Below are 26,697 nucleotides of genomic sequence, written 5' to 3'. Positions count from 1 at the left end.
AATAAATAAATAAAATAAAATTTGAAAAAAAAATGCCATTACTTGTATCCTGAGGTCCAGTGGCAGTGACAGGAGTATTTTAATCAAACTTCTCTATAGCTTCATCTTTGCTATGGAACTAGTCTTTTGCCTTCCTTTTTGCACAACTGGTTTTGCCAGGCCTACTATCTCACTTCTGAGCTATTCAATATCCTTTTGTATTAGGTAAGAAACAGGTTAAAAGCATCAAAAATAAGTTGCAAAAAGGAAGTAAAAATTAATTTCTCCCTCAGGAAACAATCTAGAGAGGGAGTATCCAGTGCTATTGGTTATATAGTTGTTGCCATTTGCCAGCCAGTGAAAAAGATGTGAGTGATCTAATACTTGCATACAGCACTTCCATCATATCCTGCTGACCTAAATTTAGTAGTATCATAACCATACTAGCTGCAAGGTAGGATGGCAGATTTGGTAGGTAGCATAAGGCCATGTGCTGTGCTAAAATTCAATGAATTCTACTTCCAAACGGAAGGAAAGAAAGAATAATGAGTGATAGTGGTCTCTATTATACTTTCCAATAATTTCTTTTTCTGCACAAGTAAGTCAGAACTACTCCTGATGCTTTCAGCCAAACACCCCAGAGATCTGGAAAGTTACATGGAAGAGAGAATCCTGGAGTTATTCTAAGGGATTGTGTGGGTGAATGCCATACCTTGGAGTTCACTTTGAAAATTATTGTTCAATTTATTAGTATTTTGTTTGCTACATCATTTTAAAAGTCCTTATTCAAGCCAGGAATGGTGGTGACAACTGTACTCCAAGGACTCAGGGAGGCTGAGACAGGAAAATCACCTGAAGTTTGAGATGAGGCTATAAATATGAGTTCAAGGGAGCCCAAACTACTTAGCAAGACCCTGTCTCAAAACAACAAAACAAATAGACAAGCAATAAGAAGAAGAAAGCTCTCAATCATGCCCTTGTTTAAGAAATCAATTAGGGAACATATCTGTTGATACATACTATTTTCTAATTATTGATAAGAATAGAACTCTTAAAATCCAAGCTCGGATTTCATTTCAGTAACAACTCGATGATCCTGTGTCTATAGGTTGATATTTTTAATATCTGCTTCTGGGCACTGTTATGCAAGAACTGTCACTGTGGGTTATTAATTTTTATCATGGAATAAACTAAAATAAATCAAAAAAATAAGAAATCACTGTATTGGGCTGGCCAAATAGCTCACTGGATTTAGCAAGCAAGCACAGGGGCCTGGGGTTCTATCCCTGGGCCTGCCATGCCGGCCTTGCCCCTTGGGTGCGCTGAGACTGGGCATGTTGTCACGCGCCTGTAATCCCAGCTTGGGAGGCTGTAAACAGGCAGATCACTACAAGTCCAATCTGGTAGTGAGACCCTGAACACCCTGTAGACCCTTCCCTAAAATACAAAAAAAAAGAAAGAAAGAAAGAAAGAAAGAAAGAAAGAAAGAAAGAAAGAAAAAAAAAAGAAAAGAAAAGAAAAGAAAAGAAAAGAAAAGAAAAGAAAAGAAAAGAAAAGAATCACTGCTTTAACACTGGGCTAATGAATACCACTCCAAATTTGACAAAAATGGCCAAACCTTGCAATATCAGGGAAACTGGAGAATAGGCCTATCATGCAGAGGCCCAGAGATAAACAATAAGGGATACCCACAGTTTCCATTGGCCAGGCAGAATTTCAATCAAACACAGGGTCAGATCTTTTCCATGCAACTCCCAAAAGTAGAAGCCAGCTTTAGATCTGATGGCTGCAGAAAATCAGCTTTTGCTGCAAGGCTTGTGGAGTTTACAAAATGAAAACTGGAGTTTTCAGCACTATTCCAAAAGGTACCATAGGTCTAATTGTAGAAAGGAGTGATATTACCAGCCAAAGTGTATTTGTACATTTGGTAAGTACTAATAGTGAATATGAAGGAGAAATCTTTCTTATGATATCTACTACTAAACCTTTTCAAATTAAAACAACAGTTTATTGAAGAGAAGAAGTCAGCTTCTCTTTATTATGCATATTAGAACTCATACTGCATTGCCTGGCCCTGGTGTAAGCAAGAAACAACCAGATAGATAATTTACTTACAGAAAGTATTTAAGCTGTTTTCTAAAAGTTTTATAAAACTTTTCATACTTCCCTTATCACAGAAATTCCTTATAATCCCCAAGGTCAAAGAATTGTTAAATGTATAAAAGCCAAAAGGAAAAAAGTTACATTGAGTTAAAAATGGGACAGAGTCTGAAAAGCTTTGTTTATAGATGTATATAAAAATGTTTATTGTTTTCTTGATTCCTGTATATATGTTTATTGTTTTCTTGGTTCCTTGTTACTTTCTCAGACCACCATAAAGGACTTGGTGTGAAGTACTATTTTAAAAACAAGTCCTAAACAGGACAAGGAGGATAGAGGAAAGGTACAGCAGACAAGAGTTTCAACCCTCTAGCTTTGCTCAAACAGATAAAAAAGAAATCACTGCTTTTCATGTTGCCCTTTTTTTCAGGTGACTTAAATAAATTTTATTAAATGAAAAATAGCAGCAGCAACCAAAAAGTTGTTCAGCAGGTGAATGGATAAATGAATTGTGGCACATCTATACAGTGAAGTATTATCCAATTCTAAAAGGAAACTAGCTATTGAACCATAAAATGATATGGAAGAAATCTAAGTACATATTGGTGAATGAAAGAAACTACTAGAAAAACTATAGACTGTACATTCCAATTACTATCATGCACAATCTAATGCTTTTCTGTCAACAGACCACATACAAAAACACAGTCCCATAAGATTATATCACCTAGTGATGTTTTATCTGTTTTAATCTGTGAAAGTATAAAACTGCCGAACAACACATTTCCCAGAACTGTTAAGCAGCACATGACTATATATGACATTTGGCTTCATTGATTTCTCCCACTCTATATATTTGAAATAAAAACATCATTTCCATTTAATGATTTTTTATCATAATGCTACTTACCTTTAGCTTTAATTCCTTAAATTCGGAAGCAGCACTGGGTTTGCATTTCAAGTGAACTATCACACACTGACTTGAAAACTGCATTCTACCAAACCTACCTTCAAAGTATTCACATCTACTGGTCAATTCCTTAGTTATTAAGATTCAATAGTAGTACAAAATTTGAGTATAGGATGAAAATAGTCTGAATTCTGATATTTCATCATTTATATAGCACTTTCGCATTATTCTGATTTCATATACATTTTTTTCTTTGACTAAGATTACAACTTTGTTTTCAAAGTGAACAGACCCAATCTTTGCTTCCCAATTTTCATTTACTTACAGATTTATCGTGTTTAAGAGGTTTTATGATTTGAGGCACTAATGATGAAAATAACAGAATATGAAAACAAGAAGAAAAAGCTTGAAAAAGGTAGTATTTTGAACTAGGTATATATTACAAAATTCTCAGAAAAATAATTCAAAGAAAGACTAATAGAAGTAAAGAACAGAAGGACAGAGATGTTTATAGGGAATCGTACCAATATACTCTTCTTTTGCTTCTAAGACCATTTAAATGAGACTGTACTTGAAGACCAGTTTGAAAACATAATATATATGAGCTACACATTCTATTTCTCAGGTTTTAGTTTAAATTAATATTGGTGTACCATTTTCTGTATACAAAAGAAAATTATTTTGGTTTCAAGACTGAAATCGAGAAAAATCTCAAGCACATTTTAGAGGGGAAAAAGTCAGCAATGATTAAAGCCCAATAAATACATTCCCATAATTAAAGAACACTTAGCAATTTTTATCTGTCATAATCATGATAAGAAACCAAAATCAATTTAATAAGAAATCACTGAAACTTTGTGTGGCCAGTATATCTAATATTCTTTAACTATGTAACTTGGACTTAAAATACCATAACTTATACGAAACTAAAAAATAACTTACCTAAGAAAAGTATTCAAAACTAGTAACACTGCTTGTAAAATGTCACCATAAGAGTGATGAATATGCTACATGAATTGCATATTACTTTGGTTTTTATTTAGGAAGCACTGCTACTATTTCTACATTGTGTTTTAATTAATCATATTTATGGTACCTTAAGGCAGTCTAATTAGTGAATCAAAATTCCCTCTAATGAACAGAATTAATACACTGAAAAAAGAAAGCCTTTTAATATGTAAATATGATTAGCAAAAAGTAAGGTCTGGTTATATAAGTGTATTGGTAACCATGCCTATCAGTTTAATTCTACAATGACAAAATTTATTATTTTTATGCCCAGATGCTTAAGTAAAGCAAAATTCTCCAGTAAGGTCTAAAGTTGATTTTGTAGATATTTATAAAAATAGCTTAGAATTCTTTCTAAAAACCTTATTTTTACAATAAGCAGCTAAAAAACATTCACCTTTTAAGCATTTTTTGAAATAGTCTTTGGCTCCTTAAAATAGCCACAAGAGGTCAGTCTTTCCTAAGGAGTATGTTTAATATAATGTACCTCTGGAGATAAGCATTCATTTCTGTAATACAATATTTATGTTACCCACTATAAATCAAATTTGGATGCACCACATGTTAAATACAGTAATGTCATCAAATCTTTATACATTCTACCAAAAAAATACAGAACACCATAATGATTTCACATCACATAAAATTTTGAAATCAAACATTTAATCCTCAGTATAGTATGAGGTCAAGACAATGCCATCCTATTTGTACGAATGAAGATTATTAACATGTTGTTAACTTGAACATTCTAAAAATGAAAACAAACATATGGGATAAGTGTGCACACTGAAACAAATGAAAGTAGAATTAGTAGCTATATGAATAAATGTTTCAAAACTATTTTATTCCACATGCTTACCTTGCCAACTGTCATTGCAAACACACAGTTTTTCTCCTGTTAGGTCACAGTAACCATGATCTGGACTGCCACAGTTAGCTTTACAGTAAGGAATATCACAAGCTTCACCCTTCCAGTATTTATCACATTCACAATAAACTTGACTTGGAACAGAGATACTAGTTGTACACTTCCCATGACCAGAGCAATTATTAGGACAAGAATTGATTCTGTAAAATAAAAGTCACATATATTCAAGTTCAGGACAATTGGGAAAAAACTGGTTGACATGCTGTAAATTTTATAATTTGTATACTGCTTCTTATATGCTTACTAATACAATTACAATATCACTTCATTTCTCAATTCTGTATCATTTTACTTTCATGTGCTTCAGTTAGTATGCATTTGCAATTAGTCTTAGTTCAGTAAAATGATTTTGCTATACAAAACTTCAAACATCCAAGAACTACACATGCAACATATGCAGGACCTGTACATTTCTAAGCAAAACATTTGTAAAGACATAAGTACAAAGGTCTTGAATATATATTCTACAGAAAATAATTTCATGAATACATGAAAACAAAAGCAATGATACAACTTAGTTACCTAATTTGTGAAGAACCTACCATCTACATACTCTTCTAAAGAAAGGGAAGTTTGTAACATTTTATTTAAACTTCTTCAACTGATTTTGTTCTATATACTATTCTCCTTCCCATATATACTTAGATACATAAGATAAAAAATAAGATAAAAGATAAAAAAATCCTATAATAAATAGCTGACCCACAGATACTCAGAGTATTTCAAACCTGTTGAAAAATTATTTACTTATCAACTTCCAACTTCATGAAGAAAGGAAAAAAATTAATGAGCAGAATTTAGCTGTGGTTAGTCCTATGAAAGTATCTGAAAACATCCATGGTTACATCACTTTACCGCTAGTCTTCCATATATAAAAATTTATATAAAATGTCAAACACATAATAGATTCTCAATGAAAATTAGTTTTTTTTTTATTTTAGAGAGGACAGTGCATAGACACAATCTGTAATTTCTGAGCTTTTAATTATAAAGTGGGAAACATATCCATTCACAGAATTGATGTAAAGGACTTACACGCTATAATGTATACATAGCATCCAGGACGGTCCCAGAAATAAAGAACTACCAAAGTTGAGTTCCCATCCCCTCCTTCAAATTCAAGTAAAATACCGTAGAGTACAGAAAGGCAACTGAAGAGCTTTGCAACTCCATGCACCTGCTGCTATCAGCAAAATTACACAAATTATGTTGTTTTACTTGAGAGTTGGCCAATAAATGATTTTAAATTTTGTAAAAAATTTTCATCCAAACTTAGCTTACTAAAATAACATTCTAAGATTTTAAACTAGATTAACAAATTCTTAGATAACAGTTTGTGGTATATTAAAGATTTTTTGGCATTTAATGGACCTTATACATTTTGAAATTTAACACATTTGAACTTAACACATGTTGAATTTATAAAACATTAATAAAAACAAAGAATAAACTTTTAGGTTACAAAAATCCATTATTATATAGGATATTTATATAGTAAGCCACCAGTTAATTCTTTTAAATCAAGGTATACAACTCTATTACAAGATGTTTTTTTTAAAAACTACTTACGAATAGAAAATGTTGAAACCAGTTAGATTATATGCAGCATCACTAAAAAAGTGTAACAGTGCATAGCCAGATGTTGTAACAACTTCAGGCACAGTTTCATTACCCCTTACTTCAGGAACTATCAAACCACTAAAAGAGAGCAAAATTTAACATTGTATACATCCAATGTATACATGAGTGTTAATCACATAAAAATATTCAAAAATATCACAATCATTAAACATGAACATTAAAAAAGATAAGTAGAATACTAAATCTAAAAACAATCCTTACCCTTTTCTACCTGATAATTCTACTACCACTGCCAACACATATCTAGTCTCATGTCACTCTCCTTTTATCACCAATTAGACAACAATGTCCAATTTTTCCTTTTTATCCTATTACCCATTCTGCCAGAATACTATAGTATGTTCTTTTACTTAAATCACATATAAAGCTTCACTCCATGCTACCATGCTACTTTAAATAACTGACCCTATAACTTTACTTTGTTCCCAACGATGGCAAATTCCAGTGAACACTCCATACCAACTACATGAGTACAATGAAACTTTAAATTTGTACACTGTCAATACACTAAAATCTAAATGTTTCAAGGTAATTTTAAAATGCATGCTTTTTGTGCTTCTTTAAAATTTAGAATATTTATGCAAATTATACTAATATATAACTATTCCAAAAGAAAATATTATTCATCTAGGTCTATAGGCACACACACAAACATAAACATTAATTTGGGTTGCAGGGTAATTATAAACATAAAAAAGTACACATTGTAGGTAACTTGTACCTATTCTTTGAAAAAACTTACATGTCTTCATTTAGTGAAACCATACTATTCTCTCTAAATTTGTAAACAAAAAAAGGAGAAACAAAAGAAGATGCAAATGAAAAAATAACATAGGGCTGGCCAAATAACTCAGCCGATTAAAATGCCTGCAAGCAGGAACAGGGGCCAAGGATTCAATCCCCAGGCATGCTGTGCTGGCCCAGCCCCCAGGGCATACTGAGACAGGGACTGAGACTGGGCGTGGTGGCGCGCACCTGTAATCCCAGCTCTTGGGAGGCTGTAAACAGGAGAATCACTAGGAGTCCGATATAGTAGTGAGACCCTGAACACCCTGCAGACCCTTCCCTAAGATACAGAAAGAAAAAAGAAAAAAGAACATAATTTACATTTTTAATTCCTTTATACCAAGTTTATTTATGTTTAGACACCACTAGGAATTCAACTGCCTCATTCAAATTATACTTGACAAATGACATACAGTGAAATAATTTCTTTTTCAAATAAAAAATGTAATCAATTCAATTTAATGTGTTAGTCATTAATATTACATCCATATTCTCAGGTTTCTATAATAGATATAGCTAGCATTTTAGTTCTCTTTGAAATAGAAAAAAACAGATTTGTTTGCTTGCTTTAAAAGAAATAAACAAAAAATAAGGCACTGCCATTATTAGATAACATACCAGCGATTTGGACCAACCCAAATGTCATACAAGCCATGCAGTATAATAACTATATAAAAACAAACATACACAAAAATCATCTTAAAGCTATTAGAGAGCTGATGTGTAAGGTTAGCACAGCAGTGAGGCAACATCCCTCATGAGCGTAAACTGTATGAGGTTTGAACAGCTAAGAAACCTGAGGGCTTTGGGAGAATAGATCTCAAAAGTTTTACAGAACTAGGGAAACAAAAAGGGGAATTCAGGTGCCTCACTTGGAATTGGAACCCCAAAAACTAGGAGGGGAAGAAAGGAATTTGCTTAAGTCAGATCCTCTGAAAGATGATACTTCAGGTTATGAATCATCCTAACACGTGAATCTGGATCGAGCTGACGATGCACAGCTCAGGCTCCCATCTACTCCTCGCAGGATCATTTCCTTTTAGCTCTCAAATCACTCTCTATATGACTATTCCAAGTGCAATATCAAGCATAAGAAAACAATTTTTTCCACCGTTACAAATCATTCTCCACATACTTCAAAAAAGACTTAAATCTTTTCTACAAGATAAGGTTCAATTTCTTTGTGCAATGGAAACACTATTACAGTGACCTTTGGAAAAAGTTGATAAATATATGTTTCATATTCTGATTCTATCACTTCCCAGGTAGTCAAAGGTGGCTCTCTCAAAGTAACTTTTTGTGCCTTAGCCTTCCATTTGTAAAAATCTACTAATACTATCTATCAAAACCGTCACTGTGAGAATTAAATGAAGTGATATGAAAAAACTCTTGTACAATATTAGCACACAATAAGCAGTGAGTAGATGTTATTGATTTCTCTTGAGCAATCAATAACATCAACTCATTGCTTATTTTCTCTGTGTCCCTTCATATGTCCTATGATCAATGTACTCAAAAGTACTTACTATTATCCTAAAATACAATGGTCTTGCCAGCCATGGTGATTCATGCCTGTAATCCCAGCACTTGGGAGGCTAAGGCAAGAAGATTAGTGCAATATATGGCAAGATACTGAGTTCATGGACAGCTTGAACTACATAGCAAGACTCTATCTAAAAAATAATAAAAATAGTACAATAGTTTTAATATCACTATATAATTGCCATGGCAAAATGGAATTATTTACCTCCAGATTGTTCCTTCAGAGACAAGCAACTTCTCCCAATTTTCTCAGGCCTCAGGCAAGAACTGATACCCCTACTGCTCCTCAATTCAGGTGAATGAACAGGATATGCCAATAGTGACACCAAAAGGTCAGAGTCCAGATTCATGTCCACATGGACAGAAAGGAGATGGCCGAGTCCAAGAAAGAATGAAACAAGCCTGGACATCTCATTGTATTCTCTTCCTACACTGTTTGTTGTCTATAAAATAACTTAACATATGTGTATACAGGAAGTGGTAATTTGGATAATGAGAACCCTCTATCTCCTCAGGTATATCTTTAAGTAATTCTTGTTGTCAATATAAGAAGCCTCCTTCGATTTGATCAGCATCAATCAAATGAATCTGAACATATGGACCTAAATGGCTGGTAGTAAATATACTATAGTATCTATAGGTTTTCTCTATCTAGAGAACCCTATCTGGGGGTCCTATACTTTGCCTGTCATTCTACTCATGATAAAATTTACCATGAAGGATCAGTTACTTCCTCTGAAATTACATAACCCTCTTTCATAACCAGATTATAATAATACGTGTGAAAAACCTGTCTTCATCTACTTGCTATGCTATGCAAGTAGATGACTATTATGTATAAAGAGTCTAGCTCGCCTTTACCCTTTCTTAGAATGTAGCCTTTCAATCCTTAGAATTCCCCCAATGATAAAGTGTCTCTGAAAACTTATGCCAATAAGGTAACTCATAGTTGGCTGCTAGGTAATCAATAGTTGTTTTTAAAAAAAAATCTTTTCAAGATGGGAGACAGCCACACTAGCAAGGCCAACTATGTGATTAAAAGTTTGGAATCACTTGCTGTCACCCAGACTTCTGAAGAAGAAAGACTGCAGGGCTGAAGATTTGAGTTCAAACTCATGTTTCATGACCAATAATTCAACAAATCAAGCATACATAATGAAACCTCAATAAAAGCTCTCAACACCTGACACTTGAAGTAAGCTTCCTGGTTGTAAACTGATATTCTGATATAAATTGATATTCTGGGTGGGTACCACATCCTGATGAGACAAAGTGTTGCATTTGTGATCTTTCTATGCCTCTTTTTAAGCTCCTTTATTTGGCTGGTGTCTATTGTTCACAATAAAACTATAATCAGAAGTAAAGCGCGTTACCAAGTGCCATGAATCAATTCTAGCAAGCTAGCAAAATTTAGGGAGAGTGAGACACTCCCAAATTTATAGTAAGATGCTTTGTAGTAAGTGAAGGTAGAAACCCCCAAAACTTGTAACTAGTGTCTGAAGTAATGACAACCTGTGAAGGGGACTGTGTCCTTCACAGGAAGGACAACTCCAGGTAATGGGAAGCTTGAACCAGCTCCAGATAATTGATGTCTGAACTCATTCCAGGGACTTATACCTTATTTCTTACTATATCCTATATGCATATATGGTCTCTGGCCTTGACCTGATTCTCAAGTGCTTGTTGAGATTTTAGGATATAGTTCATTCCTAGAGTACTTGCCTAGCACACAGAAAGCCTTGAGTTCAATCCCTAGTACCACAAAAAAAAGGGGAGAGGGAGAGGGAGAGAGAGTGAGCAAGAGCAAGCTTGTTGACTAATAAACATTTATACAACTGATATAATTCAAACATAATTAGAATTTCATTCATAGAAAAGTAAAGCTAAAACAGTATATAGACCTTTAAATGAAGAGATTGAGGTTGAAATTCTAATCTTAGTTGTATTACCTGTTAGAACCAAATTTATTTGAGTCTCAATTTTCTCAACTGTAAAATGGAGATAATAACACTTTCACAAGATCTTTGTGAGGATTAGAAGACATTTCATGTGTTCATGATAGGGTTATATAGGCACGACTACCCCATTAGACTGCTTGAACCACCCAGTGGAACTATCCCATGCTACTCAATGAGATGGTTATGCATGTACCACTGGTAGTTCAGGCCATCTGATGGGACATCACTTGTGTACCATGGGTGGCTAAAGCCGGCACAGCAGATTAAACTGCCCTGCAAAACACTTAGCATCAAGAGGTATTTAATACACGAGTTTTCTATCTCTCTCAGGATAGATAACAAGGACATTTGCTAACGAAAATTCACTACTGCTATCTTCACAGACACATACTAAAGTCATCCAGATAATTGTAAAAGACTCCATTACGAAACAAGAAAAAATTGGTAAGAATGTTAATGAATCAGTATATAATTAACTCAAAGTTGTAAGACTACTAAAAAAATGAGTGAAAAGGCACACATGTAAATGATGGTCAGTTCACAGGAACATAAAATGAGTAATAGTACCAAAGTTTATGTTTAAATTCCTAAACATAAATGTGTGGAGCCAGGATTTTATCTGGTTGGCATGGTGAATTATGTTATAACATGATAGTTCACAAGCTTCTATTTCATTTTTTATCTTCTGTCCTTAGATACAGTACCACCTAAAACCATCCTTTTTATAATGTTCAAATAACAAAAAAAAAACTTCTGAAAGTATTTTCAGCAATAGAAATATCATAGAATAAGTGATTAAAATACTATTTCAAAGAAATAAGAGTTCAGTTAGAAATAGTCATAGCCTTACATATTTGTCCACAAAAAAAAATAGTTCACATTCCTGATTCAGTATTTGCAACATAAATAATACAAAGAAAAAATAAAATAGACTCCACCTCAGTGGGCCTACTGGAAAGGAACCGCGGGACCAGCAGCCAGCAGGGCATAGTGGGCCCACGTGGACTGAGTTCAGCGGGAAGGAGCCAAACACAGCTACCAGATCTAAGCCAGGTCCTGCCAGTCAAGTTCAAGTTTAGAAGATCTAAACCTGGTGACCTGAGGTGTACTGCTGGGCCCAGCCAAGTCCAAACAAAAGGCCCAGACCTCCAGGAACATCCTCGCAGCACAGAGGTGGCAACAGCTAACTAGGGTGACCTAGTCTGCCTGGAAGACTCCATGAAGGGGAGGTGCATGAAGGTAAGTAGATAAAACTCAAAGGAACTAATTTAAATACAATTTTCAAATTTAAGATCAGTTTTGTTATAAGTGAAATAAACCAGACCCACATGTGTAAATATCGTATAGTCTCCCTATACTATCGTATAAGAAATCAAAAGAAGAAATACAAATAGAAAGGTATAACACAACAAAAAGGAAAGCGAGAACTTGAGGACTGGACAACAAGGAGTGGGCAAGGAGAAAAGCTGGGAAACAGGACAGGGACAAAGCCATACACTTGTATGCACAAGATGGGCAAGGCAATGATCCTGAGAAACATCAGCAGGTTTCTGAAACTAGCAGTTAATTGGTAGGATTCTCAACCTGACTAACTATATATGCTGATACCTGTGAACCAAGCAACTGCACTGAAGATAGCAATGTGTAACGGAAGGGTCACCCTTAGAATGCCTGTCATTCTGGTCTTCTAAATACATACTTCTTGTCATGACATTCCAATTATTACCATGCTGCCTCACAAGTAAAAGGGTGTTTTTGGGTTTTTTTGTTTTTTGTTTTTTTCTTTTTTTAAATGGGTAATAAGTGGGAAAAAAAGACACAAGAAAAAGAAAAAGAATGTCACAGGACTGTCCTGCTACAATGCTGTATATCATTAGATTTCTAAAGTTCTGTGTAAAAATATGTGTTTATTCCTATTTTTTAAATTTTTTTCTTCATATTCTGTAAGGACTTAAATTTCAACGCATCAATACTTGATGGAAGATACCTGTTCCACATTATGCCTAAGATGTTCAATATTTAGACAGATACTTAGGGTAAACTGAACTGCATATGTTGCAGGGTAATAATAAGCTTCTCTTCTGGAGGGTTAACAACCTGAGTTTTCAGATCAAAAATCGGAGAAAAGGAAAGGCTGCAAGGTCTGCCAACATTTTGGCCCTAGCCTTTCAAGGTCAGTGAAAACTCAGGACATAGGAGAACCCATACTGTAACATCATATAACTCAGTTGTGTCCCAAATTTTCTGATCAACGAGATTATGGAGCCACAGAGGAATGTGATAGATGATGTATAGTGTGCCCAAGGAGAGTCACATGGAGAGAAAACTTTCTCTCAGGCTTTCACAGAAAGCAAACTGGTCAAGCACTGGCCGTGACTCATCCACATGGCTGACACTGACAAAGGATCTACAAAGTGCAGTACAGGGTTACAGGATAAATCCTGAGGGAACTTGACTGATCTTATCAGATACAAAAGTTACATTTCTTGTTTTATAGATCTTGCTTTAACTTGGTCTTAACCATCCAGCAGAAAAGTATAAAAACGAGATATATAAAGTAAAGCCATATTAATATGCTGAGCTGTAAAAGGCTATAGTCAACAACTTCTCCAGATAACCTACTGCTATTATGAACTATGAGACTGTGTTGAATTGTTTTGCTGAATTCAAGCACCTATAATATTTAGATGCCAATAGAATACCCATCTCTGACAGGACTGAACTGGAAAGGAGGGATACAGAGGAAGGACCATTTTCTATTTGTACATACAGAATGGTTAGGATAGATGTACGGCTATTTTCGCTTGGTTCAGTGAGAGGAAGGATTTGTAGTAGTAGTGTTTGGATGGGATGTCCTGGCTGCTTCTTGTGCTGTGAATGACCGCTGAGAAGATAACAATGTGCAATGTATTAATTATTAAAAATGTCCTGTTAATCCTTAGAAAGTGTCTCATATGGGGCTGGTGAGATGGCTCAGTGGTCTAAAGCACCTACTTAGAACAAGCTTAGCAAAGCACAGGGACCACGGTTCTAATCCCCAGCACCACATGCCAGCCAGCCCCCCCCCCCTGGTGGGCTGAGCTGGCCACACACACACACACACACACACACAAATAAATAAATAAATAATAAAGAATATTTAAAAAAAAGAAAGTGTCTCATTGATATTTGGTTCTCAAAAAAAAAGAGAGAGAGAGAGATCTGCTTTGTTACACAACTATAATGTTTGCTCTTATGGTCTAAAGTAAAAACCCATTAGTTACAAAAGTTTGTCAGTTTCTAAATGTCACTAGATATTATTTTTATTGCTAACTGTACTACTGTAAGTAGGAAATTGTATCTGCATTAACATGTTTTCCCTTGGGTATTAATATCAGGAGGTGCTTGAGTAATAGACCAAAGTAATGGCTTTGGGTAAACACCAAAGCCATACACTGAAGAACAAAGGACAGTGCCAAACAGAAACCAGTATCTCACTCTCAATCAATAAAGAAGGCAAAATCTTGGAACACACATAAAATAAGAATCTCTGAGGCAGGAGAGATACCTAAAAAACAGACTCTTTACAGAGAAACTCTGACTGCAGTGATACATCTACCTACTATCAAACTTTCACAAAAAAAGGTATCATAGAAATCAAAATAAACAGTTCTCTCTGAAATAGAAAATGACAAAAAGATGAAGCAAAACATATTCTCTGGCCCCAAGTCTACCCAGAACAAACACAGGAGAAATCAGCATAGAAGAAATTAGAAGCCACACACCTGAAATGTCTGAAATAATAGCAAGTAAAGTAAAGAAACAACTGCAGAAGAGTAGAGAGGAAATCAGATCAGAAATAATTTCTCAAGTAAAAAAAAAATTATAACTACAATAAAAGAATTACTAACCATTTTAAAGAAGACGATAATAAGGGCCGGCCAGATAGCTCAGTGTATTGAAGCACATGCATAGTCAGATGCAGGGGCTGGGAGTTCAATCCCAGGTCTGCCTGCCATACTGGCCCCACCCCCAGAGTGCACTGAGATAGCAACTGAGACTGGGTGTGGTGGTGTGCACCTGTAATCCCAGTGCCTGGGAGGCTGAAAGACAGGAAGGATCACTACAAGTCCAATCTGTGTAGTGAGACCCTTATAGACACTGTACTCAATACATTTAAAAGAAGAAGACACTGATTTAAAAAAATAGAGGCAAAGAGAAAAATTTTGGAAACCTTAAATGAGCAATATAGGAAAGAAATAGAAAGCATGAAGCAGATTCAAAGAGATACACAAGAAATTAAAAACTCCATTAAAAGTTAGCAAAGCCATTTGAATGAAAGTGAAGACAGACTTTCAGACCTTGAAGACACTGTTGCAGCTGGAGAAAAGGTAAGAAAAGATCTCTTAAAAACAACTAGGATCAAAGAAATAATAATTCAATAGCTGAAGACAATGCAGAGATGGACAATGTAAGACTAATAAGCATCAGTGAGAAAGAAGGAGGCAAGACAAATAACATAAAGAGAATATGTGCAGAAGTAATAGCAGAAACTTCCTAAACATGGGAAACAATCTGACATTCAGATAACCAAGGCATATACAACTCCAAATAATATCAACCCAATTAAAACTACAGCCAGACATATAATAATCAAGATCCCAGAAATTCAGCACAAGAACAACATATTAAAAGCCACTAGAGAAAAAAATCACATTTAAAAGAAAACGCAAATATTTTGCTGAATTCACACACCTACAATATTTAAATGACAATGGAATACCCTTCTCTGACAAAACTAAACAAGAAAAAGGGGATACAAATGAAGGACTATTTTGTATTGGTATAATCAAAATAGTTAGGATAGATATATAACTACTTTCTCTTAATTCAATGAATAGAAAGATTTGTTCTAATAGTGTTTGTGGACAGGATATCATGTCCGCATCTTGTACAATGAATAACCACCAAGACAACAACATACAATGTATTAATTATCTAAACTGTCCTACTAATTGGATTTGAAACTGTCTCATTGCTATTTGCTTCTCAATAAAATTATTAAAAAATGAATAAAAGAAAACCCATCAGAATAACAGCAGATTTCTCCTCACAAACCATCAAGTCAAGAAGAGCATGGAGCAAAGTACTTCAAATCCTACAAGAAAACATATTCCACCCAAACTGATATACCCTGTAAAACTCTTCCAAGTTTAATGGAGAAGAGAAATACTTCCATGACAAAGAATAACTAAAGAAGTTCATGAAGACCAAACTAACCCTACACAGAGTACTAAAAAAGATATCCTAGAAAGGAATTAAAAGACCCACAATTCCAAGAACGACGACAGAAAAACCCACAAAACATGGAAAACTATTAAACACAGGAGAAAAGTAGGGAACCAAGAGCAGGAAAATAACATGACAAACATAAGTCAATACACGCCAATTATAACCACCACTGTAAATGGACTCAATTCACCAATTAAAAGAAATAGACTGGCAGAGTGGATTACGAAACAAAATCCAACAATATGCTGAATACAAGAAACACATTCAACTGACAAAGAAATTTATAGGATGAAAGTCAAAGGATTGAAAATAATACTATATGCTCCAGGATCTCAGGAAAAAAAGCAGGGGTAGCTATTCTGTTCTCAGACAATCTGAACTTCAAACCAAGAATGATCAAACAAAATAAAGATGGTCACTATATACTGCCTAGGGGAAAAATTCAAGAGGAAGAAATAGTCATAAATACGTATGCATTTAACATGGGAGCCCCAACTATCTGACAAATTTTAAAGAACATGAAAAATCTAATAATCAATATCATAATCTTAACAGGGGACCTTAACAACCCTTAGCAAAGAGATAGAAGAACTGAACCAAACCTTTGAAAAAAATGGACTTAGTAAACATATATAGAGTGTTCCACAAAACCACATCTGAATACATGTTCTTTTCAGCTGTACATGGGACGTTTTCTAAAATAGACCACATAGACACTTAAGTATATGCAAGAAAACAAAAATTATCCCATGCATATTATTTGACCACAGTGCAATGAAATTGGAAATTAACAACAAAAGAAAAACCCCATAAATGCATGGAAATTAAATAACACCCTCTTCAGAAACCAATGTGTTACAGATGAAATTAAAGAAGAAATTAAACAATATCTACAACCCAATGAAAAGTAAAACACAACTTACCGAAATTTGTGGTATGCAATGACAGCAGTTCTCACGGGAAAATTTATAGTGGTGAACTTACACATTAGGAAAATAGAGTGAGAACAAATAAATACCCTAATGCTGCACCTCAAGCTTCTAGAAAAAGAATAAACCAAGCCAAAACATAGGAGAAAATTATAAAGATTAGAGTAGAAATTAATGCAATTGAGACCAAAAAAATACAAAGAATTAATGAATCAAAAAGCTGGATCTTTGAAAGACTAAATAAAATTGATAAACCGCTAGCCAACCTCCTCAAAAGAGGAAAGAAAGACTCAAATTCAAGCGATAAGGAATGAAAAGGGAGAAATTACTACAGGTGTGTGGAAATTCAGAAGATCATCAATAGCTATTTCAAAAATCTTTACTTTCACAGTATCAAACACACAGAAGAAATGGACAGATTCCTAGATAGGTACAAATTGCCAAAACTGAATCAAGAAGATACAAAGACTCTAAATAACCCAACAGCAGCCAAAGAAATTGAAAATGTAATTAAAAAGAAAAAAAAGTTAACAATAAAGAAAAGCCCAGGTCCTGATGGATTTACAGCTGAATTCTACAGGAAATTTAGATAAGATTTAATCCCAATATACCTCAAACTCTTCAATGAAATTGAAAAGGAAGCAATACTCCCAAAGTTATTCCTGGAGGCAAGTATTATACCAACCAAAAAAAGAAAACTACATTCCAATATCCCTCATAAACATAGATGCAAAAATCCTCAATAAAATACTAGTATGGGCTATTGAGTTAACACAATAGAATAAGCATCGGCTGGGCAAGCACAGGGTCGTGAATTCAATCACAGTACTAATAAAAAAAATAAAATACTAGCAAACAGAATATAACAAATCTTCAAGAAGATTATATACCACGACCAGGTAAAATTCATCCCAGGGATGCAAGGATGGTTCAACATACTCAAATCTATAAATGTAATACACTATACCAAACAGCCAAAAGCAAAATCCACATGATCATCTCAATTGATGCAGAAAAGGCTTTTGACAAAGTCCAACACTCACTCATGATCAAAGCTCTACAGAAAACTGGAATAGATGACCTAAACCTCAACCTCATAAAAGCCATCTATGACAAACCAACAGCCAACATAACTCTAAATTTAGAAAAACTGAAAGCCTTTACTCTCAAATCAGGTACAAAACAAGGATATCCTCTATCACCACTCCTATTCAATATAGTTCTGGAATCACTAGCTAAAGCCATTAGACAAGAGAGAGAACTAAGAGGAATAAGAAAAGGTAAAGAAGAAGTTAACTGTCATTATTTACAGATGACATGATACAGTACTTGAAAGACAAAAAAAAAAAAAAAACTCCACCATAAAGCTCTTAGAATTAATAAACAAATTCAGTAGCATAGCAAGATACAAAGTCAACACCCAAAAATCAAATAGCACTCCTCTACACAGATAACAAACCCACTGAGAGAGATTTTAGAGAAACAATACCCTTCACAATGACATCCCCCTGGGGGCCTGCCCATTAGCTCAGGTGTTTAAGTTCCTGCTGAAATGAAGCAATCAGGCTCAGGATGCTGTGGTTCCATCCCCTCAACCTCAAGCCAAACCAGACCTGCAATGAAGGCATCCTGAGTGGCAAAAAAAAAAAAAAAATCCTTCACAATAATATCCCCCAAAAATGAAATACTTAGGAATTAATCTAACAAAGGCAGTAAAAGATCTATACAACAAAAATTACAACCTCTAAAAAAGATATTAAAGAGGATTTCAGAAAACGAAAAGATAATCCTTGCTCCTGGATAGGAAAAACCAATATTGTGAAAATGGCCATATTCCCAAAATGGTCATACAGATTTAATGCAATCCCTATCAAAATACCATCAACATACCTCACAGATCTAAAGAAAACATTCTTAAAATTTATTTGAAACCAGAAAAGATCTAGAATAGCAAAGACAATATTAGGGACCAAAGGCAAGGCAGGAGGTATTACAATCCTTGACTTGAAATTATACTACAAAGCTACTGTGATAAAATTAGCATGGAACTGGCAAAAAAACAGACCCAAGAATCAATGGAACAGATTAGAAGATGCAAATACAACGACAAACACACTTACTCATCTTATCTTTGACAATGGGTCAAACATGTTCACTGAAAGAAAGATAGCCTGTTTAACAAAGGGTGCTGGGGACAGCCAGCTAGCTCAGCAGATTAAAGCACCTGCTTAGGTGAGATGAATATGCATTTCTCAGAGGAATAAATACAAGTGGCAAATAAATACATGAAAAAATGTTCCACAGCACGGGCCATGTGAAAAATGAAAATTAAAACAACACTGAGATACCATCTCCTCTGAGAAACAATGGCTATGATAAACAAATCAACTATACTCTCTTTAAATAAAACAAAAAAAGATATGGAAAAAAATTAAGATTTCTTGAAAGTAAGCACCAATATTTAATTATTTCCCCAATCTTGCATAACTATATCCATTAATCTGAGCAACAAATTTGATGATAAATGCCGGAGAGATGGCTCAGTTGAATAAGTGCTTGCCTGACAAGCGCAAGGGCCTGAGTTCAATCCCCAGTTCCACAAAAAAAAAAGAGAGAGAGAGAGAGACTTAAAAATAGGGGCTGGGGAGATGGCTCAGTGGAATAAGTGCTTCCCTGGCAAGCGCAAGGGCCTGAGTTTAATCCCTGGTTCCACAAAAAAAAAAAAAAAAAAAAAAAAAAAAAAAAAAAAAAAAAAAAAAAAAAAAAAAAAAAAAAAAAAAAAAAATTGATGTTAAAAATTAGATAATATAACAATCATTGTTAATTACCTATTCCTGTTTTGAAAATCTATAACATGTATTATTGTATGTTACTCTATTTCTTTTCTTTCTGTTTGTTTTTGCTTCTGTTTGTACTCTTCAAAATAAAATAATTTTTTTTAAAAAACAAGAAAATAGAAAAAATTAATGTTTCTTGAAAGGAAGTACTAGTAATTATTTGTCCAATCTTGCATAACTTTTCTGTTAATCTGAGCAACAGATGTGATGATAAAAATAGATAATATAATAACCATTGTTAGTTATTCTTGGTTCGAAAATCTGTAACATATGAACTTCGATATATTGCTCTGTTTCTGTCTTCATTTCTACTATTTGTTTTTGCTTTTGTTTTTACTCTTCAAAATAAAATAAAAGGAAAATAAGTAAATAAATTTTATGAAAACAATAACCTGTTAACTGTCCTTGAACTTTCAATAATAATAAGAAAGAGATACTGCAAAAATAAAGGAAGACATAACCAATGTCTGGTTAATGACGCATTCTTAACAAAGTGAAATACAAACAGCACAGTCTTTTAAATCAAGAGATAGAGACTGGGGCTGATATCTATACTATGTCTTCATATGTTTTCCTATGTCTAATAGATTTTTTCTCCTAGTCATAAAACTTTTACATTAATCTCTATATACATATATTGAAAGGATTTATAAACTAATAGCCAAAATACTAGTTTTAAAATTAGTACTTTACTTGACTATTAACAATAAAATACCTTGGGGCCGGGGAGATAGCTCAGTAGAATAAGCACTTGTCAGTCAAGCACAAGGGCCTGAGTTCAATCCCCGGTTCCACCAAGAAAAAAAAAAAAAAAATACCTTCAAGCAACCACAACTCTCACATTTTGAGAACTGATAGAAGTACCTTCTTTATTGAAGAAATACACAGAGCATAATTTAAACCATTTTGTAAAACTTAAAATTTCATCATTTCACTAAAATAAAAAGACAATGATAAAAATACATATATTTGTCTATTCATTTCTGCAACTAGGCTGTAGCTCAATAATAAGAGTGATTGCTGCAATTGTACAAGGCCTAGATTTAATTCCAAGTGCCACAAAAAAAAAGGCTCGGTTAGAAGTCACTTCATCATCTACCCAAATCCATAGTTCTAAAAATATACTCAAACTATTTTAAAAGAATAAACACAGTGAGAATAAAGAATAGAAAGAAATCTATAGTCTGAATAGAGTATAAGTCAATGTAAATCAGTATATATTATTGAATATATACTTAAATTGAAAGTACTAGTATGCGATGAACATTATAATAATCTTTGAAACTTAGTCATTAATATCTAAATAATATTTAAGTACAGACAATTCAAATTAACAAATTATACAGGCATTTACCTTCCTACAACTGACTGTAAGTTTATTAAATAAAATACTCACCTAAGTACAGCTATTAAAGGTGCATATATTGAATCTCCATCATACACATACATATGATCCCAGCTACATTCTGTAGCAAAATGATTGAATCTTAATCTTAACACTGCATTTGGACTGAAAAAAATTAAAATATATTTTAATTAGCATATAACATACAAAACACAGTCTGAAGAACTTTTAGACAGTGTTTTTCAAAAATCGATTTTATATGTAATTTTTCTATAAATCCTTAAAACACCAGACTAAAAGATTAATAACCCATCACACATGACTTATAAAAATGGCGTGCAACTTTCAAAGTCTATTAATTAACCACTAAGAAGAATATATGCAGTGTATTATTTGTTGAAACTGTACTTCCGATTTGATTTGAAACTGTCTCATTGCTATCTGTTTATCAATAAAACTTTGAAAAAAAAAAAACAAAGTCTATTAACAGGCCATTCACATGTATCATCATTTTCCAAAAATTTTATAAACAGAAAATGTTCTATGTCTTTACTGAGATAGAGGTCACATAGGTTATATGCATAACTAAAACCTTCTTGAACTGTTTACAAAAATGGGTGCATTCCATTGTAACAAACTACAGATAAATAAAGTTTAAAATACAACATTCAAGAAACACTTATTCTCATTTCTACAAACGCTTTAAATGGAGGCACTAAGTTCTTCAACTTTAATTAAAATGTCTTAATGTGATATATTATCTAACAACTGAGACTACAGGTACACACAGAGAAGTAACAGCTTTCCCAAATAAGCAATTTACAAATTGAAATTTAATTTAAAAAGTATTCATAACAATTCATTTACACATAATATAAATAGGCAAATTCAGTTTCAAATCCTAATTATATAAACACCCTAAAAGGATAATTAACTCTTTCTTTTTCAAAATGTTCTATTTAACCCTTAGAGCCAAAATGCTGAATAGATAAATCAATGGCTTAAATTGACATAGAATATTATTACAGAGTTTTCAAATTCCACATGATATTTTCAAAAACCCAACATATGCTTATTTAATACCATAATAACATAATTCAAAAATAAAATACATAAATTAAGCTATTATCACAAGCTGAAGAGTTACTGTAATTTATGTAAATGTGATGCATAGAAGTTATAAACCCCTCAAAGTTATATTATGAATATTTTCCAATAATAAACAATTAAATAAACTATATAAAGTCATTATATTTATTAATATCTTAGCATTAAAATGGTTATCTTTATAATTATACCATAAAATTAATTCAAGTTAAACTGTATACTTACTAGCCTTCAATTAGCCATGTACATTTAGTTTTATACTTATAGTTAATTGGACCATCTGTCAAATATCCAGAAGGTTCTGTTAATCTAGAAAAGAAGAATCATGAAAGTAATTACCTTAAAGTAACTTAAAGATACAGAGTATGAGAAATTTTTTTTAAATCATTAAGCCAAAGAAATGATAAATAGTAATTTCCAAAATGAAGGACACATTTACAACCCCAAAGTTTGAAATTGCCCTATTTTTCTCTAAAGTAAAAGAAACTTACTTTAGATTTATTTACATACCATGGTCATTTCAATCTACACAATTGAAAAAGCCACTGAAAAAGTGAACATTGTACTGAAAACTTCAAGATTGATGCAAAGTAGATTAAGCTAAACTTTATTTGCACAAAAATTAGGTTGAGGGGCTGGGGAGATGGCTCAATAGGATAAGCGCTTGACTGGCAAATGCAAGGATCTGAGTTCAATCCCTGGTTCCGCCAAAAAAAAAAAAAAAAAAAAAAAATTAGGTTGAGGCCAAAGAAAGATCAAATGCATTTGAAAGATGCAGATCTATGAAATGATGTACATCCCATTTTGAGAAGATACATTGTTAGTTATATACATGTTTTCTATTTATCAGAATATTTAAGTAGCTGCTACCATTAGACTTCACAGAGTTGTTACCAATTTTTATTATCATTTTTTCTATCGTCTAATCTACATTTAGACCAGGAATTTAACCAATTTTAAAATGGTAAATCAAAAGGTTTTAATATTTTCAGTTTTATCTATTAGGAAAAAATTTTTAAATTTCCCTCAGATTTTCATAATCGTACAATACTTAAAGAGTTGAAATCTACTTCATTTTGTTCTTAACTACAGCCATTTTATCAGCAAAAGACCACGTTAGTTAAAATATCCCTCTACTTAGCATGTACATATAATATGTATATGTAAATGTACACACAAGCATTTCATAGATAATTGGTTGTTATGTTTGTATGTAATTATATACATATATATAGGAATATTAGAATAATTAACTACTTTTAGGTAAAATAAATTTTCTCTATAGAGCATTAAAAATATTACAGAAAATTTCATTACCTAAATCAGGGTCAACAGAAAAATCAGTCCATGTTAATGTTACTTGTAAGTCTTTCATATTCCCTGCAAGTAACTTTGGTAGTAAAGAACTAAGTTATGCTTGGAAAAAATTTCTAAGACCAACACAAATACCTAAATTCTCAAATTCATGTAATGAAAAAATGAGCATTTTCTACATGTCAGGTAAGAACATAGCTTTCTACCTCATTTAAACACCTCAAAAATTGTATGAGATGATAATTGATAAATCCTACAGTACAGATAGAAAAAACTGAATAAATAATAAGTTCATTTTCTTGTCCCGATATTTCACTTTCAATAATACTAGATAAGGTATTTCAGAGAAACTCCTCATTCTTTAGCTAAACAATTTTTAAAACTTAAAGCCATCTTTTCAGTAACAAAATGAGGGGGCCAGGGAGATGGCTCAGTGGAGTAAGCACTTCCCTGACAAGCGCAAGGGTCTGAGTTCAATCCCCGGTTCCAAAAAAAAAAAAAAATCAGTAACAAAATGATAAAATCTATCAAGATGGATCCAGAAGTTGCAAATTATTTAAGAGAAGCCAGGCATTGAGAGCTACTTTATCTCTGTAGAGATATGCCTATTTAAAAGAAACTGCCCAAAGAAAACTATTGCTAACCTTAAGGAGAGAAGAGGACAAAAGATAGTACCAGATACCTACAGTACACAGAGGCCAGCAGCATCCAGCCACCACAACTTCCCCCAACACTTCTCAGGCAATTCTGAAGCAAAGTACATACCTACAGTGAGACACCTGCCCATGAGCAGCTTTCTTCAGGATTTTATAAAACATTTTCATGGCAAGTTTCAGAAGTCAGATGTTGAACAAGTTCTATGAATGTAGGCTGAACGTATGTTTTCTGCCATTCATTAAACTACAGGCATGCCCTTCCAACAAAGTCTGGGTCTCAGGCACATAAAAGAAGGGGCTCTTAGATTCTTTATCTCAGGCATACTTATATCTATTATTTCTATATTCTCTGAATTTCCCTTATTTTTTAGTACCCAATTTCACATTACTTAAATTTCTGTCACAGAAAATGCTGATTTACATTAAACTTTTCCTGTTAAAATCACAATTTTCTTTCCTAATTGGACCCAGACCAAACACATTAAGGTTACATAAAGTAACCTCACAGTAATATACTACTTTGCATTCCACAGAATGGCTAAAATTAAAATACTGACATCACACAGCAGTAAGATGGAGAAAAAGAGTTCTCATAGGAATGCATCAGTCAACTACTCCAGAAAACAAATCGGCATTATCTTACATAACTGAAAATAGAAATCTGAGTGTAGCAGCTGATACTGTCATTATTACACTCATATCTTCTCAGTCTTTTTTCCATACATACATACACTCCAGTGTGACTTCCTAAGGCCAATAACTCTGTCCTGTTGAACTGCTCCCCTCTGCCTGATGAAATCCATGTTGCTTAGGCATGTAGTAAAAAGTATCTGAATCAGCATCTTCTTGGGGCAGCTCTTAGCCAAAAAAATAATTTTATCAAAGGAGTGTAAATACCTTTATCCTCTACACTTCTTTGCATGGGTAACACTGACACGCAGTTTTGCTCAGAACTTCCTTGTAGGATTAACCTCCAGTCACCCACAGTGTACCTGACTTGGTAATATACTTGTTGATTGACCTCTCTTTGGTAGATCAGTCTTCTCTTAATGTCCCAAAATCTCCCAAATATATTCTATGTGTTCAATTCTTGGGATTTGTTTCTGGTTGCTAGAGAGAACACTGACCAAGCTGAGATAGTACTAGGGAACATGTCTTCAGGATGGCATTCTAGGAGATGGATCACTACCGGCCAGATGGTAGCAAGGGCCACATTGAGGATGGTAAACAATACATTAATAATACATGGCATAAACAGCACAATTAGTAAGATTTTTACTTGTAGTGAAATGAAATGGGATACATGTAGAAGAGCATGCACCCACTAATACAGCAGGCTTATACAATATTTGTCTTAACATTTGAAAAATATAGAAGCAAAGATGAGTATAACAAGAGTGGAATTAGTTGGCTTGTACTAAAAATCACTGACATGCTAAAGGAAGAAAACTATCATGGACTCAATCTAGCCAGTTTGAGGTACCATATAATATGAAAGCCAAAGTTCTCTGTAATGTTTAAAGACATACAAATCTCCTGCAGCAAAGAGTAGATAAAAATGAAAAGAGGAAAAGGGCTAGTTATAAGAAGAGTTAAATAAGAAAAAAAAATTTAAATCTGACTAAAGATAGTGCTCAAAAAAGGAGAGTGCTCCCTCGGTAACTTTGATGCAATTCAGAAGCTCAAATTCCCTTCTCTTTTTGAACTCTGTATTTCAGAACAACTGTCTTTAAAATGTCAGCCCTGAAAATGAAAAAAAAAACAAAAAACAAAAAACAAATTTCCAGCTAAGTGTGGTGCACATGCCTATGATCCTAGCACCCAGGAGGCTGAAACAGGAGGATTTCAAGTTCCAGGGCAGCAGCCTAAACTACAAAGCAAGTTCAGTGCCAGCCTGGATTACAGCACAAGACTTTGTCAACAAATAAATAAAACGGCTACTTGCTCTTTAGCCACGGCAATAACTGTAACATCAGTATTAAACTAAACCAATTTAATCCCATGAGAGATGGTTACAACAATGCTTTGAAAAACCTTGCAATTAGTAGCAGCCTCATATATGGTTACTACACAAAAAATATAAATTAAAAATCCCCAAATGTATAGAAATTAAGCAACAGACTTCTAAGTACCAAAAACAAATAGAAAATATTTAATTGACTAATACTAAGATCACAACATACCTAAATATTTAACAAAACTAAACCAGAAATGAACTTATGTTGTATCTCTAAATATGAATATTAGAATCAATTATATAAGATTACAGCTCAAAAAGATAAAAAAGGGTAGGAATTCCTGCCGACTTCCGGGAACCCCCAGACCCAGTCCTAGCCCAGGTCCGGTGAGTGTGTGGAGAGCTTCCTGCTACCCTGCGCCGGCGGGA

At 33.6% G+C, this 26,697-nt stretch overlaps 1 protein-coding gene across 1 annotated transcript in view; it reads right to left on the bottom strand.

Annotated features, from left to right (window-relative positions):
• Nucleotides 1–26,697, bottom strand: part of Atrnl1 (attractin like 1) — a 256,496-nt gene that overhangs the window by 221,598 nt on the left and 8,201 nt on the right. The window contains exons 2-5 of the mRNA XM_004631593.1: nucleotides 22,567–22,650; nucleotides 21,286–21,399; nucleotides 6,495–6,623; nucleotides 4,857–5,065 (exon numbers count right to left, since the gene is read on the bottom strand). Of these exons, the coding sequence (XP_004631650.1) occupies nucleotides 4,857–5,065; nucleotides 6,495–6,623; nucleotides 21,286–21,399; nucleotides 22,567–22,650 (536 nt within the window). The remainder of the gene's footprint in view (nucleotides 1–4,856; nucleotides 5,066–6,494; nucleotides 6,624–21,285; nucleotides 21,400–22,566; nucleotides 22,651–26,697) is intronic.

This window comes from Octodon degus, unplaced genomic scaffold (genome assembly GCF_000260255.1).
Source record: "Octodon degus isolate 3935 unplaced genomic scaffold, OctDeg1.0 scaffold00042, whole genome shotgun sequence".
In the NCBI taxonomy this organism is placed as follows: Eukaryota; Metazoa; Chordata; class Mammalia; order Rodentia; family Octodontidae; genus Octodon; species Octodon degus.
This window is presented reverse-complemented; position numbering and strand designations above follow the sequence as displayed.